Source organism: Chaetura pelagica, unplaced genomic scaffold, assembly GCF_000747805.2.
Source record: "Chaetura pelagica isolate M959 unplaced genomic scaffold, ChaPel_1.0 scaffold104, whole genome shotgun sequence".
Lineage (NCBI taxonomy): Eukaryota > Metazoa > Chordata > Aves > Apodiformes > Apodidae > Chaetura > Chaetura pelagica.
The window spans coordinates 4,662,621-4,683,373 of NW_009953786.1; the positions used below are offsets into that span (position 1 = coordinate 4,662,621).

Sequence of the window (20,753 nt, forward strand, 5' to 3'; positions counted from 1 at the left end):
GAAGCAGCTCGGTGGCTTCTGCCTTCGGTTCTCGCTGCTGACACCGCTCTGCCCTGAGCCCGCTTGGTTGTACGGTGAAAAGAGGCCGGTCTGGGAACGGTCTTGAAGTCGTTCAGCTCAATGAAGGGTTTGCGTGTGGGCGTGCTGGGTGGGGAGCTGAGGTGATGGGCAGGAGAGGCGAGGTCTGGCCTCTGAAGAGCTGGTTGCTCGCTGGTCTGATGTTGTTTTTAATCCTGCATTCAGCGATACTGTCAAGTTTCAGAAGTAGCCCCCCAAAATGAATGTGTACTTAGGCAAGTACAATGTGAAAGCACCATAGTAAATAGTGTAGAACAAACCAAAGTAACCAATGTTGGTTGAGAGTTGACTGCTTCCATTGATACCCAACTGGAAGTGTCACACTTCCTCTGTGGTTCTATCTATCTATCTATCTATCTATCTATCTATCTATCTATCTATCTATCTATCTATCTATCTATCTATTTTTGCTTTCTACCCTGTTTTATGTTGCTTCCTTACTTGGACTGTATTGCAGGTCAGGCATCTTTCCTCTTTGCCTCTTCTATGTCTTCTTACCTGGCAACCTGAAGAGGATCTCTTACCAAGGGGAGAAGACGTCTGAAAATAGGGATTATTGTATTTCTGAAAGAGAGTTTGTCATTCTGTCCAGTTTTACTGCTGTTCAGAATAACATGCCTTCTACACTGTTAGTTTAGGTTTCTCTTTTCCTTTTTCCCCCCCCTCCTTTTTCTGTTTCCTGCAGTTTACTTGTGCCTTAACAGCTTCTAGGCATACACTTGAAAGCTTTGATTTGAGAATGAGTCAAGTATTAAGCCATCTTAACTTGTAACAGAACATCAGATTAAATCTAAACTGCAAATAGTCGTTCTTGAAAGTTCCGTTTAAAATCATAATCTCACTTCATCTTTCCAGGCTTTCTGATAATTCTTAAAATAAGTGAACAGTCTTTTTTTCCTTTAGTGATTTGTGTGCATTTCATTACTGTAAACTTTGTGTTTGCTTTTGACAAAGTTGTCAAAACAGTTAAAGGACTTCTATTTGTTTGGGGTTTTTAAGTGTAAACTGAAAATAAACAAACTTGTGGCTTAGGAAAACAGGTCTGTTTTCTTACTTTACTTTTGCTCACCTGAAAAAGAAAAGCTTGATAATTCTTCATGCCCAATCTCTGTAATATCTGTCCCAGTTTGCACTGACCCAGCGATTGGCAGCAAAAAGCATGTCCTGCTGCTGATTTCTTTCCCATGGATAGCTTAGTTTACAGTTCTTGTGATTTATGCCCACCCTTGGACAACAATGTTTTTACTTAGATGGGATTTCTGTTGTCTTAAATATAATTTAAAACAGGATGCAATGATTTTTCACTATACTGGTGTGATTTATTTCAGTGAAAATACCATTATTTTACATTGCAATGGCAAGGGGTTTTTCTATATGGAAAACGTTTTTAGTGTGTTAGAGGTGAAACTATTTTAAGCTTGTGCTGTTTTATTTTAAACAATGTATACACAATGTATATATAGTGTTTTCGTGGCCTTCATTCAATAAATTACCATATTTTTACAGACTTGGTAGTTGTTTTTTTTTAATTATGTAAATACTTTATCAGATATTAGTGCTGAATAGCAGTCTTAAGCTAATGGACATTTTTAGAATTAATTTGAAAACTCCTTAGAAGTTCTAAGCTGTGAACCTAAAAATAAATAAAAGCCTTTTAAATAAAATAATGTAACACCTTGCCGTTTGAGGATATTGTTGTGTGGAGAAACTGTTCCATCTTCAGTACAAAAGGTACTGTTCATTACATATTTTGAATCCGCAGTATTCAGATCTTATTTTTTTGTTTTAGGATTTCCTGCGAATATGAGACGAGTTTTTTTGATAGCTGTTGAGAGTATTTGAGGCAAAAAAAAACCCAGTAATAAATATGTTAAAAATATGTAATTCACCAATTGTTTTCCCAAGATCCTATTAAAAAGAAACTGTATCAGCTGTTACAGTCTGTTCATTATTATGCTACTACTCACAATGAAGCTGGACTAAAGTGAAACAAGTGGTTTGACAAGTAAGGCAGAGGTCCCTGACCTGTTTGACTGATGAAAACTTTTAGATATGTTGAACCATACTTAATTGATTTCTTCCCATGTACTGATACTTTTAGCTGTAAATCCAGTAAGTCTGAAGCACCAGTACTTGAAATTAAACATCAGTTTGGAGTTATTTTAATTCTGTTCATTCTGTGCTTTCCTGCTTTGCCTAAAAAAACCCCCCAAAAAACAAGGGAGAGAAAGCAAAAAAAGTAGTATCTCAGTAGGATGGCAACAGAAGACTGAATATAAAAGGCGTTCTTATAAACATGAATTCTGACAGTTATCAAAGGTATCAATGAAAAAATCTATTGTTACAGTTTTGTAGTCCAGAACAAAACAGCCTGTGAAGCAAAGACAGATGCTATCTGAGCGTATTTTGAATAGCTGTACATCACTACTTAGTTATGCAAATGGTCACAGACATTTTTTCCACAGGAGAAATCAGTAGTACTTAATTTTACAGCGAAGGACTGAAAAATAATACTCAAAAGACTGTACATGTTACAGTGAATTTATTTTCTATGTGAGTTTTTCAATAAGAGTGGAATCTGCTGCTATACTTCAAAGTACTCTGAAAGTTCAAAATCCGAAACCAGCTGAATTAATATCTTTTAGCAGAAGTCAGATGTTAGCTCTTTAGTTTAACTCTGACGTTCTGCCTTGGACCACCTATAGTCTGTAAATCTGTGCAACGTTGTCTTTCAAATTACCTTTCCCAGTAGAGAAAGGTAATCGGTGAAATCTTTGTAAAGTGCTTGTAGGTTGAGGGATGATTAGCCAGCACATGAGTAGCGCAGTCAATGTCAGGTTGATGTTTCATCTTTTGCACTGAACGTGAAAGCCAGGGTCTGTGTTTACAGCTTGGAAAGTATCAATTTAAAAATAAAGCTGATTAATTTATTTCTACCTTAACCTAAAAATTATTTTCTAGAATTCCTGTAAGTATTAGAGTTTGAAAGTAGTTGGTTTGTCCTCACAACGCTAGGCGAGGAGGGAGAACTCAATTTTGTGATGTCCTGGGGGAAAAAAAACAGCAACAAAAAACAAAAGGAACCTGAAGCAGTTTGCTAGAAACTGAGCAATGAGAGAAATGCCTGAAAATAAGGATTAATTGTGTGATTGGTATGTTACACTCTTAGGTCTTAGCATAGGGAAAGGTAAGCAAAGTATTTTGTATTTTAAACAACACTAAGTCAAACACCTCCTCTCCACCCTATGCAGCAATTATAAATATACTCTTTACATTATTTTGGAAGTATTTAGTGCTTTTTCATCAGGAATTTTCATCTGTGTAACTTTTTTTTTGACAATGCAAGTTGTTAATTAATCTTCAGACAGTATTCTCAGCATTTTCAGTAGAAAATACAGTGATTCTCCTCAGTGATGGGTGTGAAAGCTTGTGTTTTCTTTCTGATTTTGTTTGGTTTGTTTTTAAGGAAAACAAAATTTCTGAGATACCAGCCACTTAATGGGTCTGGTTTCCTCTTGACCTTAAGGGAACTAGAGATTCCCAGATTTTAGTTTAATTCTTAAAGTCAGACCTTATACCATGTTGTGCAGAAGCCAGTGGGGACTCTGGCAATGTAAACGTGTCTGTGGATCAGATTACAATATAAATCAGTGATTTTTAGGTATGTTCAGGCTTGTGCTTTGTTTCATTTCATGGATAACCCAAAAGCAATGTGTCCTGTATTTGGAAGTTCATCAAAAAGCCTGGAATAAAGATTTAGGTTTGTGCTGAGCACAAGTTCCTTTCTAAATGCCCACTTTTGTACTGAGGACAAACTGTTTTTTTAAAATTTCTTTTTTTTTTAGATAATCCTAGAATGTGTCAATTAAAAAAGCAATTACTTTAAATTTCATATTTAATAATTCTGTGAGTCTTGGGACACTTTCAATTTCACTGTGTTTTTAATGTGTACCTTGCTTCTTGCTGGAAAACTGAACATTATAATTTTTTGCAGAAAGCTAAGGAGCTGTGTATATAGCTAATGGGTTTTGTCTCATGTTCATTAGCATAGAAGGTAGGGAAGCTTCCGTTTCTCCCCAGACTTCACTGCTCTGAAGGCATGGTAGTTTGATGCAGGTGATGGGATTTTAGGCAGGTGAGTGGAAATGAAGTTTGAGAGTATGTAAGGCAGAGACAAGCTGAAATATATTGGAAAAAAAAAACGTTTTCACACAGTCTTTTAATCAGTGAAATACTTAAGTGTGTGTTTGACCATGTGAATAGAGAAAGATGTGATAGTATATGGCTTGAGTACTTTCCTGAGTAGGGGCCAGAGGGAGGTGTTTGGGAGAGAACATGAAAAATACAGGAGTCTTAGCAACACAAGTGCATGTCTTATCTTTTAAATATTTTTGAAACAAAAGGAACTGCCAGAAAGTCAAACAGCAAATGTTAAACTTAGTGTTGCAGTTCTACCTACAAGCACCCACGTTAAGACCTCAACCATGTGAACTGCGTAATTACAGTGGTTATATGGTGTTTTTATAAAGAATACTGTGTATAGTTACAGGGCTTAGAAAAAATCTGTGGCGTCTCGTTTCTTTTCTGTAGAAAAAACATAAATCCCATCCCATTGGGATTTATTGAGTTTATTTTTCTAAACTTCTGGATCTTTTTGAATACATTTGCATAAACATATTTGAAAGTTTTTGATGCTTGAAGTATCGTTTTTGAATTTCTGCCTGTGAATAACATAAGATAGAGGGATGATGAGGGCATTAAGATTCTCTACCATTTTCCTAATAACTAAAATAATGCACAGAAAGTTATTAATAAATTTAGAACGAAAGAGGAATAAATGGTTTAGCTGGAGTACAGTAAGGAGCATGACTTTTAGACCAAGAAAACTTTCCTGGATGTTGGAGGTAGAAGCAGATGTAGGAAAGCATCTGCTTTTGAGAATTTAAAAATGAATGGGAGATTTATGGCCATCTGTGATATGGTTTTGTGTAAAGCTGTGTTGAGTATTTTCTGTATAGATATGTTTATATATAGATGTTTGAGGTTTTTCTTCACAATGTTGCTAGATTATAGTTTTGTGTCACATAATAAATACAGAAGCTTTTAACCAAGTAGATGGTTTAATTTTTGGGAACTGTAATGCAGTTTATAATGAAAATAGCGGAAATTTTGGGGAAAAACATCTGTGTTCAGACTTCTTGAATTACATTTTCTTCTTCACTGTCACCCTTTTCTAGCCAATTCAGTATGATCAGAACAGGCGTTCAGAAAGTTTAAATTGGTTTGGCTGGAGTCTAGCTGATGCATAGGTGCTGTAACATTGAATATACTAGTAAAAGTGTTTTTTTCTTAAAATTTTCCTCAACAAAAATATCCTAATCCAAGTTTATAGGGCTAATATTGACATTTGGATTATCGTCGTATCGATGGTTTTGTTTTAAGAGTGGCACTTGGAGATTGTCATTGTCACTTTGGTAAATAGATTTTGAGCTGAGGTGAAAATGTGACTGTGGTTCTGGGCTGTTTAGACTGTGTATATGGATTAAATTAAATTCTGGTGAGTTTGATGGAGGAGATACGTGTGTTTGTGATAGCAGAGTGCAGGGGAGGGAAACTTTTTTTTTTTAAGTAGGCTGATTAAGATAGATTTTTAAATCTTCAAATGTTTTATTCAGCTTTTTCTGTCTGAACAGGGTTATACAATAGACAGATGAAATTGTTTTCTGAATGAAAAGAAACAAATACACCCCACCCCTCCCCACCGTTCCCCATTTTAAGTCTCCATTCATCTGTAATTATCAATTAATGTTCTTCTTAATCTATTTTTAGATCTTTGCTATTTTTACTTATTGCTGATGGGTCACAAACTCAGCATTATGTGTAGACTCATTAGTTTCCTTCAGGTTGTTTATGGTGTAAGATACTAATGAACAAAAACTCATTTTAGAGTGGAATGTTTGTGGAAAAAGTCAGCATTTTGATGTCATAATGGCATTTGTGCAGTTAATTGTTCTTTGTGGGCAATCTCTCCCCTTCACAAATAAATAATGTATCAGCATCCTGATGTAAATATACATCAATGTATAGGTATGCTATGTATCATAACTGGTGATATGCTGTCATTTAATATGTACAAGGAATGGATTTATATGACCCTAGATTTTTTTGACATGTGATAGATAGAAGGTTAATTGATGTTAAATGGATGCTTTGTTAGCCCTTCATCAGCTACTAAACTAGTACAGGAGGAGTGCAAATCATTACTACGAAAGGCCAAGGCCAGCATGTTTTCTTAGTGAGGTTTATAGGTCTTTTTTTATCCCTGCCTTCTTTCCCTCCTTCCCAACCACACAAAACATAACCAGCTGTAACGATAGGAGGAGAGAGCAAGCAGCTTTTCTAAACACACACTCACACTTCAGCCCCCCCTTTTTCCTCCTTGTACCTCAGCAGAGTGACAGCTTCTCCATGTTGCGTGCGAGTGAGTTCAGCTGGTGCTGTGTGGTCTGGGTGTGTGGTCTCCAGCTCAACCGAGAGGCTGCTAACAGGGTGGATGAGAGAGAGCAACACTGTTTACTTTAATTTATTTCGGATGCCGGAACTATGCCCGGAGTTTCTCCTAAGCAGGGTTCCACAGTTAGCGGTGTCAATCCCTTGCAGCTGCAGCCCAGGCTGCAACGGGTGCTGAACCCCTCTGCTGAGGGCTCTCACAGCATCTGCCTGGGGTCCGGCCTTTTAGTCCCTTGTGACTCAGAAATGTTAATGGCATCGCTGATTGCTGCGATTATTTTGCTTTTGCTCTGTCAAGATACATAGCCATGAAGATGTACCTTGCTGGGTTAAGGAAAGCAGGACCTCTGAGACGCTGAGGGAATATGGCAGTACGGCTGTTGTGAAAGCAAAGCTGCTCTGCTTATTCCTTGGCTACCCTAAAACTAAAAGATCTAGTATGCCCTACATGACTGATTGGGATATTCAGGAGCCTTTTTCGAATGAGAATGGTATCATATTATGTGACTCAGTGCTCCAAATCTTTTCATTTCCATCATTTGCCCTCACCATAGCAAAATCTGCACATCTTCTCAAATTTAAACTGATTTTGGCAGTTAACATTGTCATGTAGGTTAGCATGTTTGTCAGTGTTAATGTTGGCTTGAATCAACATGCCGGATATGAGGGGACAAGACAAATGAGACCTTGTTTTTTTCTGTGTGACGGTGAAGTTACCCCCTTTTTGTGTTTGTTCATCGTTTCATTATAAGTAGCTTAGTGGTGTTTTGAAGAGTTTTTTTGCTCCTAAACGTAAGATTCGTGAGCACTTCTTGTTTAAATTGACAAGTCTTCTTTTATTATTTAAATAAACATGCATAGATTCTTAATATCACTTGGAATTTCAGCATTGTTTAGCTTATTCACTTCCCAGTCTTTTCTGGCAGGCTTGCAGAAATGGACTTTGTATTATTAATGCAGTGTTGAAGGCTGTGGAAATTCTAGGGCACTGAAGATCTCCAGAGGGGTTAATAAATGTCAGTTATTTTCACAGTGCTGCTTTTTGGATGCTTTTAAATCTTGGTTTATGTAGAATGTCTGTCTGAATTTATATTGTTGGAAAGATAAAGCACAGAAAAGGTGGCAATAGTATTTTTCATCAATTTGTAATGGTTTTGAGTACAAACATGTAGGAAGCTCTTTGCTTTGTCGCCCTTCTTGGGGTCATTTGCTGTGTCCCTTCACTGACTCATTTGTAGTGTGCTGTGCTCAGGGGACTTTGGGTTTTCTAGTGAAAACAATTTTTTTATATTTATTCAGTAGAAGCCGAAGTTTGTGTAGTTTAAGACGAAAAGGCCATCACCTGGGTTCTGGAATCTGAATCTTTATTGCTTGTTTAAAAAAGAGTATTTCATAAATGTGTTCATTTGGAAAGCATTTAATGCTGTGATGTTAGTGTGATAAGAGTACCTCACCTACTGGTTTCTGGTTGGGTTTGTTTTTTTAAGAAGTAAACAACATCTGAGGCATATTGTGATTGGAAAATGAATGCTGCTTTGGCCATTCCTGATGTTCCTGCCTAAATTTTTTCAAATTTGTATGCTGTCTCATATATATAAGTGAGAACAAATACATATTTGATACCTGAAGACTTGAATGCTTGTTTAGATTTTCTCAGCAGTGACAAATAGCCTTTTTCTTTTCTTCTTTCTTGACAGCTTAGATTCCTTCTGCTAGATGACCATGGCACTTGCATTGACCTTGAGTACAACTAAAACCATTACCTTAGCTGAATTTTAAGTCACTAGAACTAACTTACTAACCCCTCTTAGAATTCAGAAGCTCCTTTTAAAAACATTTCAATTACTAATTTTTCCGCTGATGAAATTTATAAAGTGGTACTTGATTGTTACTTACCTTCTGGAGTTCCATGCCTTCATGATGTTTATAGTTTTCCTTTGAGATTTGAATTTACCAGCTTATTTGATATCCTTAAGTCCTGAACTTCTGTTGTTTGATTATTTCTTATTCTGATACTTGTTCCAGAATAGTAAGCAGTACTCTGCTTATAGGGCAGATATGGTAGCTATTGGCATTTTACTTTGTTTTTTCTCTGCTTGCCACTGAAAGTTAAATGGGGAAACCTATAAAGAATTTTAATCTTAAACCTGCTGAAGGTTTACAAAAACTCAAAAAGCAGCTAGACTTGTCTTTTCCCTTATGTGGGGCCATATTTCATTTCTTTGTTATTTTTTTTTATAGTGGCTTTTCTTAGGATAAAGAGTGAAGATATCTCCTCTTTAGCAAGCTTGTAATGCTCAGAATTGCCTGGATTTTTTTTCTTATTATTTTTTTATTTAACCAAACCTTCATGAGAGGACAGTTTATTCAGGAAGGCTCATGTATGGACAAAGGTGATGTTTATGAAAGGCATTTTTCAAGAAGGCTTTGTAGTAGGTGGTCTTTTCAGAGGCTTTCTAACTCCTTGCACTTTCATAACAAGAATTATGACAGAATAATAGAGAGGGCAGGATCATGAGAGCAGTCAAACAGATGTCATCCATGCTGAACTGTTGAGGAGGTATTGTGAGGAAATGAAATTTTTAAAAAAAGGCTGAGAAGATGTAGAAGATGATTGTCCATTGCAAAAATATAGTCTTGTTAAAACTTCTTCAGTGAGCCTGGCTCCTGAGAGGAAATGTATTGTATAGAAAAACTGTCTATATGTGATATCCTTTAGTTTGTATAAGAACCAGTCTTTCAGTAAGAAGGCTGCTTAAAAAATATTATTATTAAAATAGTATTATTAATTATTATTATTTTAATCTATAAAATGTATTTGTAAAGAATAAAACTTCTCTTTAGAGCAATACATAGTATTGCAACAAAAGCTCTTAATTATATTATTGTACCTTTTCATGAAATAAATAAAAACAAATATTTTTTTCAGCTTTGCCTTAAAGATTTTTAAATTGGAAACTTGCTTTTGGGCACGGTCGCATATTGGCTAGGCTTACCAGTAAGCAGTTCAGTCATTTTAACTGTTGACATGTTTGTCATATGAAGGAGGGGAGGAAATAAAAATGAATTGGAGGCTCCCAATCATTTGTTTGTATTTGTAATAAGAATAGAATTCCTTGACTTACTCTTTGAAATAAATGAAAACAGTTGTTATTTAAAAATAACAATAATAGAGCGTGTCAGTCCTGTAGTGCTTTTCTAATGTGTTGAGATTTACTGTGGTCTTCTCATTCCAGTGAGGTATTTTAAAGCAATTCTGCAGTAAGTATGGAAATATTTTAGAAGAAATATTAGACCTCAGGAGGCTCAGCATTTTTATTACATTTATTCAGCTCATCATGAAGAGAGATCTAGTGCCAGTTTCTGAAATCCATAAAAATACATTGTAATATTACTTATGAGTTTTGATATGGATTCAAAACAATTACCTGTGTGCCTAGGTATTTTGAAAGAAACAATGTTTGCAATGCAAGGGAACCCTAACATTGCGGGGGTGTGTGTGTGTGTGTGTGTAGAAAATCAACCGGCTAATGCTGAAGTAGCTTCTGTGCTATTTGTTTCCCACAACATTTCTTCCTTTCCATATTACCACTGAGTTCCTGAAGATGACTTTTTTTTGCATCTGTGTTACTGTCTAGCATGATATAAGAATCTTTAAAAAAAATTGCTCAAAAGTAAAAGAGGTGTTTTATGTTGTCTTACTGGTACCCAGACACATACTGGTCCCTCCACATTGAAGGTGATGGGGTGTGTATGTGGGGACATAACCCCACAGTTTATTTACATCTGTAGTGTATCTTTGAGCTCTGCCTAGGATCTGTAAGAGCAGCTGTGAAGACTACATAGATGAGATTATGAGGGACAGAGGCAGTTTGTCCACGCTCTGGGATTTAAGTCACGCTTAAACACCTGATTCTTCTCTAGCATCCTCTGTACGCTCAACTCCAGTTTATTTCTATAGTGCTGCCTGTTTTTTTGTCAGGTGATGCTGTGGTAATGTAGCTTTAAATGCAGCACGGATGAGAGGAGGGCTGGGCAAGCCTTGTGACCATAGGACTAGGGATCTTGACAGAAGACTCAATCTATCATTTTCACCCATGGGGAGGAAGTAGATCAGTTGTCATGCAGGTGAGCTATCTGGAAAAGAAGGCTTAGGGTAAGGAATGGGAGCTAAGGAAGAAAGATCACCAAGTGAAGATTTGAAAGGAAATTTTTTTTCTCCAACAAAGGCTGGAGCACCTCTCCTATGAAGACAGGCTGAGAGAGTTGGGGTTGTGCAGCCTGGAGAAGAGAAGGCTCTGGGGAGACCTTATAGTGGCCTTCCAGTACCTGAAGGGGCTACAGGAAAGCTGGGGAGGGACTTTTCACAAGGGCGTGTAGTGGTAGGATGAGTAGTTCAGACGCAAAGAGGAGAGATTAAGGTTAGACATCAGGAAAAAATTCTTCACCATAAGGGTAGTAAGGTGCTAGAATAAGGTTGCCTAAGGAGGTTTTGGAAGCCCCCTCACTGGAGGCATTTAAAGCCAGGTTGGATGAGGCTTTGTGCAGCCTCATCTAGTGTGAGGTGTTCCTACTCATAGCAGGAAGGGTGAATCCTGGTGATCTTTAAGGTCCCCTCCAACCTTAACCATTCTATGATTCCCTTGCTCCTTTAACTTCTTCAGTGCTGTTCTACCCACAAGCTTATAGACTGCATCTGCTGACTGCTCAGTTCTTCAGTCCCATGGTAGGTCCATGTAACAGGTTCCAGTATATTACACACAGATTTATAAAAGCATCCATATGTTGCAATCTCAATTATCTCATTTTTTTCATTAGTTTGTTGTTTTCAAAACACTGGGAAGTTAATGTTTCTTTAAAAACATAATGCAATTTTTAATGTTGTGAGGTCAACCAGTCAAGAAATACTATGAGCTTTGCCAGTTAAAAACACAAAACCAAAACAAACCACCTTAATTCTAGGCATATGCTGTGTGCTTTGTCATGGGTTCTTACCAGACTTCCTTCATGTACTGGACATGGCTCACATACTGCAACTTATGTGCTTGCTTCCTGTTCAACAGGAATCTGCATTTCTTACTAATTTGATGTTCTTCAAATGTAGGCTGCTCAAAAGTTCTGTAAAGATACTCATAACGCTGTGGTGTTCAGAGTATCTGAACGCCTCTTTCATATTAACGAATTTGCCTCAAAAAAGCTTTTGAGATGTATGATGGCATTCCTATTTTACATATATGAAACTGAGAAACAGACATTTAAGATCAAATGTATTTCTAGATTTTAGGTGGTTATTTAGGACCTGAATATTTTAGAGCATTGTGCAGCATTCTGTATGTTCAGGGTACGTTTCACACAGACTTCAGGTTCAAGTAAAAATAGAAAATATACCTTGATCCAAAATAAAAGTAATTAAGAGAAACCTTATGAAGCATGGCTTATATTCCAGTTTATTTATTTTTACCAAACCGAACTTTTAAAATTATGTACGCTAAAGTGTACCTAATGTTTTTGCATACTCACCTCTTTCATCATTCCTGGATTTTCGTAGAAATAAAAACATTTCCTTTAGGTTGTTTTTCGTTCTTTTCTTTCCAATGCAGATGAATTCCTGTTAGAAACTGATCACAGATAACTTTACCAAGTTCCACAATACCAAATGGATTTTTTTTACTAGGAATTTTAAGGAAGTTGTTGTGTATTGATAAAAAAATTCAGAGCTCATGAAATGGAATAGGTGATGCAAAATTACTATGGAAGTCATTAAAAGAAACTTTGCCTGTCTTACAACTTGTGTAGAACCCATGTACCTGTGGGGAGGCTCTGTGTTTAACAAGTGGTGTTGATGTTGAGAAGTTGGTGGGAGCTAACATGCTTCGGCTTACGCTCCTCTGCTTAACCCCAGCTGAGCTGTGCAAGGGAAGCTTCTAATAAGCCGTAGGATTTTGTGATCAGTTGCATAGGAAACTGAATGTAGGCTGCATAATATATGCATAACACCGTATTTGTGTTTCAAACAAGTTTAATTAGCTCCATAATTAGTTGACTCCTAACTTAAGGTGCAAAGGAATACTCTTCTAGAAAAGCTTCTTCAGTAACTTTATGTATGTTTTTGTTGACTTACTGGGATATTATTTGTTTTGTTGATGTTCTCTGCTAGTGTAGTCCCTGTAACTACTGTTTTAATTTTCTCAGTTTATGTAAATGTTGATGCTTTGTACAAATAAGTGCTGGAGGCTTCTCCCCAAAGGCCTGTCAGTGCCAGTTACGTCTACTTTTGATGGAGACCTAATCCCAATATGTAATCGTAAACTATTATTATTTCTGAGGGCTACAATGTTAACTTTCTAATTGAGAACTGAAGAGGCTCATTTGAATCTTGACAAGCAATTTGGAGTGTGTCTCTGTATAGTTTCATTAGGCATTTTTAGGGTCTAATATTTTTTGAAAGGTGTAGGTGTATGCTTTGTTGGTTTATGACTCTGAGGCAAAAAAGGCTTTGAGAATGGTATTCCAGATTTACATTCCTGTTTTCCTGTATCATTTTAGGAGCACAGCTTAAAAGATTTTTAATGGGTTTTATGTAATATATTGTTTTAAAACTATTTTTTCTTGCTCAACAGATAAAAACAACTCAGTTTTTCAGTAACTGAATAGACATCATGTCTCGAGCACGACAGCCTCCACTTGTAACTGGCATCTCTCCCAATGAAGGCATCTCATGGACGAAAGTGACAATCAGAGGAGAAAATCTGGGGACTGGGCCTACAGACCTCATAGGTAAGTTGAAAAAACACAGCAAAAATCAAACCTTACTTGAAGGCTGTAGAATATTGCATTCAGGATATGGTTAGAGATATTTTTTTTGCATGGTGAAGTCTTTGTTGCATGGTATGAGGAATGCCCTTCTCATAAATACACTTTTCAGTCCATAAATTCAGGGATGCTGCCCAATGTGTAACTCATCAGAACCCTTAGCCTAACTCAGCATCCTGTGCTGAATGCTAGGTAAGAAAGAACAGCTATGGGAGTGTTCTAGAAGACAGCAGAGGTAACAAAATGCTCCATTGCTACTTTCCCAGGCATTGAGAATTTCAGCATGGCAACTTTCCTATCAGCCGTGTTTTCAATGTATTGAGAAAGTCACTGAGCATATCTATTCCTTGAATTAGTGTCAAGTTGTGGATCTGCAACAGTTACCACAAAGTGGGTTCAGTGATTTTCCCATACATTATGTGACAAGCCATTTCCTTCCCTGTTTCAATTTTGACGTGGTAACTTCATTTGAGTCATCACAGCTTTTTCCTTGAAAGAGGAAATAAGCAGTTTTCTCTGATTATCCTGACGATACGTATGTTGATCATCACTGCTCTGTTGCCTCTTGTCCAGGTTGAAAATCATATTTAAATTTTCTGCTTATATTGTTGACCCTTCTTGTTGCTCTTCAGTGAATCTCTTTTGGTTTCACTACCAATGATGATGGTTAATCATCATCTTGGTTACATGCAGGGTTCAGGTGTGAATGCACTGTAGCATAATACTGAAATCTCACTTCTCTTCTGTGTTTCTTCATAGGGTACTGTTTTCCATGTAATTCCTACTAAGCAGTAAAGTGATGTTTTTTGTTGTTCTGCCTGTTCTAGTCCCATGCTTGAGGGTTAGCAGCCAGTTTGAGCCTGTCATCTGTGAATTTAAGGTTTTGCCTCTGTCATACCTCTCTTAATTAAATTTCAGCTGCTGTTTTGTAGCATCTACATTATAGTGCATCTACTCAGTCTAAAGGTTGGTTTGGCATTTTTTCTGGTTTTTACCCTCCTTACATTCTGAATAAATTCATATAATCAGCAGACTTTGTAACCTGTTTATCTGTAATTTATTAACATATTTAACATAAGCTATTCCAGCATGTACCTTGTAGAAATTTTCCTCAGTGAAAATGCAACATTTACTGTAATCCTGTTTCTATCTTTTAACAAGCTGTTTATCCACTTGAGGATCATATCCTATAGCTGCTTAATTTTCTTAAGCCTTTTGAGAAGCAATTTCTAAAATCTGGAAATTCAAGTTCACTATAACTACTGGAATTTCTCTTTATTTCTTTTGTAAAGCATATGTGTACTGCAGTATTCATCTTAGAGAAAATTTATCTAATTTGTTGTGGAATCATGACTCCTCTGAAGTCCATTGGAATTTTGTTTGGCTTTGCTAGAAACAATATTTCACTTCATGGCTGTAAACCAAGATTCCCAAATTCCATTCTTGGCCACCACAATGAACTTTATGGCCAAGCATAAGCTACTACAGTTTTCCACTTCACTTCAGTTTGCTGTCTTTCAAAAGGGGAATTAGTATTTTCCTGAGCTGGTAGGCAAGGTTCTGGTACACCAATGAATCTTTATTGAGAAATCATCAAATAACTGACAACATTATAGGTGAGTATATTTCTGTGTGTTTGTGTAGCTGATGTACTTGGATAACCTTATTAGTTCATTGGTATGATCCTCATAGAAGTGATCAGTGCGAGGTCCTTGGCAGTCTCCTGAACTGTGTCTCAGTATACAGCTGAATAACTTTTTTTCTCTCTCTCTCTCTTTTTTTTTTTTTTTTAGCAACTCTTGTAACACATATCTGCTAACAATCTCGTGTTTTCAGGTAAAAAATAAAATTAAAAAAAAAAAAGGATTGCCTTACTTTTTTCCTTAGCTCAATTCTCATCTTTCTCCAGTATGACCAAAGCCCCAGACATGTAAAGATTTCTTTTCGTTATTAAGTTAGGCATGTAAATATTTCCTGGAAATTGAATGGAAATACTTGTAAAAGTGAGCCTTTGTAGGCATGAGATTTAAGCAAGTTTGAGTGAGGGATTTCTAAAGTTTATAATCTGCTATTTGAAATGCATTACAGTAAAATGAAAAGCAAGAATTTTTTAATATGTATAAACAGAATATAACTTAGTATAAGAATATACCTCTTCATTTCATTTAAGAGAGCCTTCTTGCATAATCTATTTGTATCTTTGAAGCCAAATAAACCTTTTATTTGTAACTCTGTAGCTCATGGTACGAAAAGTCAAACACAGGAGATACCTGCAACATGTAGGCTCTCAAAGTTTAGTTTGTCTTTTAAGACATTTGCAGCTGTACTTTGTAGACATTGGAAAACTGTTGATATATAGATATATAGATAGATAGATATATACACGCACACATAACCAATATTGGAAAGTCTTAAGAGAATTATTGTGCCCAGCTATTGAAAGGCACATAAAAGCTAGAACCCCAGTATGATGTTCTCAAAGGTCTTTGTACCGTGCAACAGGCAAACGTGAAGTTTTATTTAAAGGGAATTTTTTTCTTTTTGGATAAAAGATTTTGTATCTGTGCTTTCAAAAGATCTCCCCCAATATACCTCTATTTGTTTTAGAAATTGTCTTGTGCCGTTACTATATTTAGTGTGGTATATAAAATGTTAATAGAGACTTACTTTCTTTTTTACTTTTAAGATGCAGACACAGGCATTTTCCTCCATTTTGGAAGTGTCAGACCTTGTGATCTTGTTCTCTTAAGAGCTTTAGGAATCTCTGAGTAGAAAATAGTTGATACAAAAATCTTTAAAACAATTATTCAGAAAGATTTGCCCTACTAAATTGCTGTAGCTTAGATACTGATTTTAAAGTATTACTAAATTTAAGCATTAATTCAGACCTTTGAAATTCTAGGGTGAAAACCTCTTTATGAATGGTTCAGACAAATTCTTTCAGTTGGTCTGATTTCCTACTGCAACCATTTTTCCTTCAGAGAAGTTGCTCGCATCAAACCAAAAAGACCTGATGATATGACTGAAGGTTAAAGCTTATGCATCATAAATGTGGGGTTGGTTTTTTTTATTTCCTCTCTGAAAAATAAAACCTGGCCTGACTAATAAGTTGCAAATAAATAACAACCAGGTTTTTTTAAGATGATTTTATGGAGGTTTTGGTTTTTTGTTTTGGTTTTTTTTGTATATCCTATTTTACCTCCCCTCACTTTATTCAGGCATCTTTTAAGAAACAAATATACTGTTCTTAATCAAGTAAAATTGCCTTCAGTTGTAATAAGATTAAGTGCCTTTCTGTTTTTTTTTTTTTTGGGTTTCATTTTCAAAATAGTTTTTGGCAGAGAATAAGGCGTTTTTATGTCTGACAGTCATGAAAACTGCCAAATTTGTCTGCTGTGAAATGTCAGGGACTTACATTGTGAGAAAAAGTGTGAAGCTTTGGTACTGAGCCACATACACTGACCCTTTTCTGTCTGTAAGTATTTTTTAAATTGGTGAGAGATTTCTAGAAATTAAAAACAAAATCCATGCCAACAGGGAAGGATCTGCTGTTGCAGACTAATTTAAATTCCAGTACAGCCAACACACTAGTTCAGCCTTGTCCTTTTTGAAATGTTTCTAGGTGTGGGTGTCAGTCAGAAAAACCTAATGAAGCTGTTCTTCAGATCAATACCATAGACATTAGGATCTTGCCAATTCTTTTGGACGACAAAACTCTGATTAAGAACCCCAGAATTGTTCTGGGAAATCTAGCTATTCCAGTATCACAAGTCCCAGTCTGACCAGAATCAAACAGATTGGTTTATCATCTTGATCAGTTGCTCAGATGTATCTGACACAAAGCCGCAGAGAGCCTTGGACCTTACATTAAGCTGTAGTTGGAATTTGAAGTGTAAGAGGTGTTTTTAAACACTGAAGCTTGACATAATTTAATATGCCATAATTTTTTCTATATGGGAGCTTGATGGCTAAAATATATGTTGCATTTTTATTTCATAGTTCATCATTTGTACATCTATTATGAGGAAGTTTATAAGATTAAATTGCAGGACATTACATGACTATTGTTTCAACCACAAGGGCAGTTTATTTAGCCGAATAATAGAATTTTGCAGTGTGGGTTTTGTAAGAGGTTGGGACAGAATATTTGTCAATTAATGTTTTTTTGGCAAAAAAACCCTTCTGCTGTGTCTGCAAAAGTACTGCTAAACAAAGAAGATGGAAGAAATACTGTTCAGTGTGAATGTTTGCAGCGTTTTCTTTTTTTTGTTGTTTTTTTTTGCTATGCAAAGTCTCACAGAGTGAACTTACCAAGGATATTTTTTGCATGCAGTTTTGATGGAAGTTTCAAGTAATTGCAACATTGAGCAGTAGTTCTGTAGTGTCTTGCAGACCGAAGATCTCTTGTACAACATGAGGTACAAGGTGCAATAGCCCATAACTGATGGAAGAGATTAAAATAAGATTCAAGCAAGCACTGCATGTGCCTCATGAAGTGACACTAGGACCTGAAGTCACCTGGGAGACATCTGAAAAACATATTCGTGACACTTTCACTGTAGTTGACTGTAAGGGACTGGAGAAGGAACATAGATTTATGCAAATATATGAAGTCTCATAAATGTATTTACATTACATAATTTTAAAAGATACTTCTGTTCACAGAGTATTTTTTTTCTCTCTTTTTCCCAGGTTTAACAATCTGTGGACACAACTGTCTGCTAACTGCTGAATGGATGTCTGCCAGTAAAATTGTGTGTCGAGTTGGACAAGCTAAAAATGACAAGGGAGACATTATTGTTACTACAAAATCTGGTGGCAGAGGAACATCAACTGTTTCCTTCAAACTGCTTAAACCTGAAAAAATAGGTATTTTTCTTGTTCAAATTCACATTTGTTTTCTTTGATAAACAAATATATGACTCAGTACCTTTTGAAATAAAGTGTATGTTTAAAATGGATCCACCTCAGGACATTCTTCAGTTATCTAGAAAAAGCAGAGTATATCAATAAAATGTGCAAATATATACATAGATAAACTCATGGTATATGTTAAATCAACCCTCCTATTTCAGTATCCTGATAAAACCCTCAATGACTGATGAGAGTAGTCCTTTGTTTTTCTGTAAGGAGTAGCACTGAACTTCTAAAACTTTTTAAAAATTCATAACAGATGCAGTAATTACTCTTCAAGTGTACTAGATAAATACAAAATACAAACCAGCTCATGAGCTTTACACCTAAATCCTGTGCTGACAGTTAATCCATTAAAGAAAATTGAGTCCTCAGTGCTGTTTCTTGTTTGTAATTCAAACCATCCTGCAAGACAGAAAGTCTTAAGTATTTCTCGTGAGGTGTTTAACCATTAAAATGATGTTGCCAAGCAGTCTAAGACCTCTACTTAATCTAGAATCCAGTCTAAATACCCTCTGGATTGAAAATGTTTTTTTCAGAACACCTCCATTGATGAAGTTGGATAGTTATCTTTTCTAACATAGCCGTTCCCACAAGAACTATTGTAGGCTTTTGTTCCATGTGGTTCAGTTAAATGACACAGTTTCTCCCAAGCTGTACTAAGATCTTTGAAAGGTGAACGAAGTGCAATTGTAATACAATGAAGCTTTTGGTCATGGGAGAAAATAACTGATATTTTAAAAAATCGAGTAAGCTTGGGGACAGGGTAATTTCTGGTGTGGAGTATCTGATAGATATGTTAAGGAAGAGCATGGCCAAGAGTATTGCTGGCTGCATTTTTGGCTGAGGGTCAAGGCCTGTTGTGCCTCACCTTTATGCATCTTCTGTGCTAAGGCTTTGGAAACAAAGTCAGTTCTGTGTCCATCGCATCATCCATCCTGACACGTGGTCCAACTTCACTTACTTATTGATTAGTGAGTGGCACAGAAAAGGGATCTTCTCTAAAATACGCAAATAAGAAGACCCTGGGTACTTGCTCATTTTAAAAGTAGTAAATGACAAGGATTGGACAAATACCAAAATACTTGGAGGGATGAAAAATACGAATACTCTGATCGGAGAAATGCTCTCAGCACACATCAAACTGTGCTCTGTAACAGGTAATGTTTGATGCCCAGCCATGAATACCTTTTCAGCAGCTATAATGAAATAATTTAGTATAATTGCATCCAGGTTGTTTTGCCATGCATCTTCCAATATATTACCTAGGCATGCATTTTATATTTATCAGGATTTTTCAAATGATTTCAGTATGTTAGAAGTTGGTGGTGCTGGACCGCCCGTGTTGTTTTAAGGATCTGCGCTTTGTTTGCTTTAGGTATCTTGGATCAGTCTGCTGTCTGGGTGGATGAAATGAACTATTATGACATGCGCACTGATAGGAACAAAGGGATTTCCCCCTTGTCCCTACGTCCAGCTAATCCACTTGGTATTGAGATAGACAAGTGAGTACCAAATGCCTTTAATCCACTTTTTTAGTGGTATTCTCTATATGTGCCTTTGTGAATTCCAGAAAAGTTTAACAGTTTATAGGGCAGGGAAAGATTTAAAAATACATATACTAGTTGTTGCTATGCTGTTTGGTATTCAAGAGTTGTTGGTGCACATTCTGTCCTGCTTCATAGTCTCATTTTTGGGTCATTGATTGATTTGGGTCATTGAACTGTAGATAATCTAAAAGCCTGGTATATTGAACCTCAGTGATGTTTAGATTTTGAGAACTGGTAAATAACCTAAGGCTTTAGATTGATGCATTGTAGTTATGGAATACTTACTCTTGCATTTGAGTTCCATGGAGCTTTTAAGGATATTTAGATTGGTATCTCTTGCTAAAATCACACTGTAAAACATAATTTATAATACCACATCAACTAGTTAATTTATTCTAATATTAATACTGTTTTCCAACCCACAGACTTCTTTACTCTTGTTCATAAGTATGGTGGAGTTTATGACATGTTTCTTCTGAAATAGAAACTTATAGTAAATGATAAATGGAATATTGAGGGCTTTAAATGGGACATACACAGGGGTCCAAACCTCACCAGTTCCTAGAAATAGTATGAGGAAGATTATTTCTCTTGATCAAGATACCAGCTCTACCAAAAAACAAAGACTACTTAAATATTACTAGGGGTTTCATTGGCTGCATACTCTGCCTGTGAGGAGGAATACATTAGAGAAGCTCTACAGTGTCCATTTTTACCTTGTTATGATGGGGAAACTGCGCTTTCCCAAAATCTGCATGGGACGTCTAGTAGATCCATCATCAGCTTCCTACCTAGAGCAGTGCATTTCTATTCTAATTTTAGTATGTAATTTTCTTCTTTTTCTAACCCCTTTTTTCTTTTTTTTTTTTTTTAAGAGATGAAGATTTT

The 20,753-nt window shown here is 36.2% G+C and overlaps 1 protein-coding gene across 1 annotated transcript in view; it reads left to right on the forward strand.

The window, feature by feature from the left end:
• Nucleotides 1-13,224: 13,224 nt before the first annotated feature.
• The window catches only part of EXOC2 (exocyst complex component 2), a 110,337-nt gene continuing 102,808 nt past the window's right edge, over nt 13,225-20,753 (forward strand). The window contains exons 1-3 of the mRNA XM_010000906.1: nt 13,225-13,365; nt 18,094-18,270; nt 19,694-19,820. Of these exons, the coding sequence (XP_009999208.1) occupies nt 13,248-13,365; nt 18,094-18,270; nt 19,694-19,820 (422 nt within the window). The 5' untranslated portion in view covers nt 13,225-13,247. The remainder of the gene's footprint in view (nt 13,366-18,093; nt 18,271-19,693; nt 19,821-20,753) is intronic.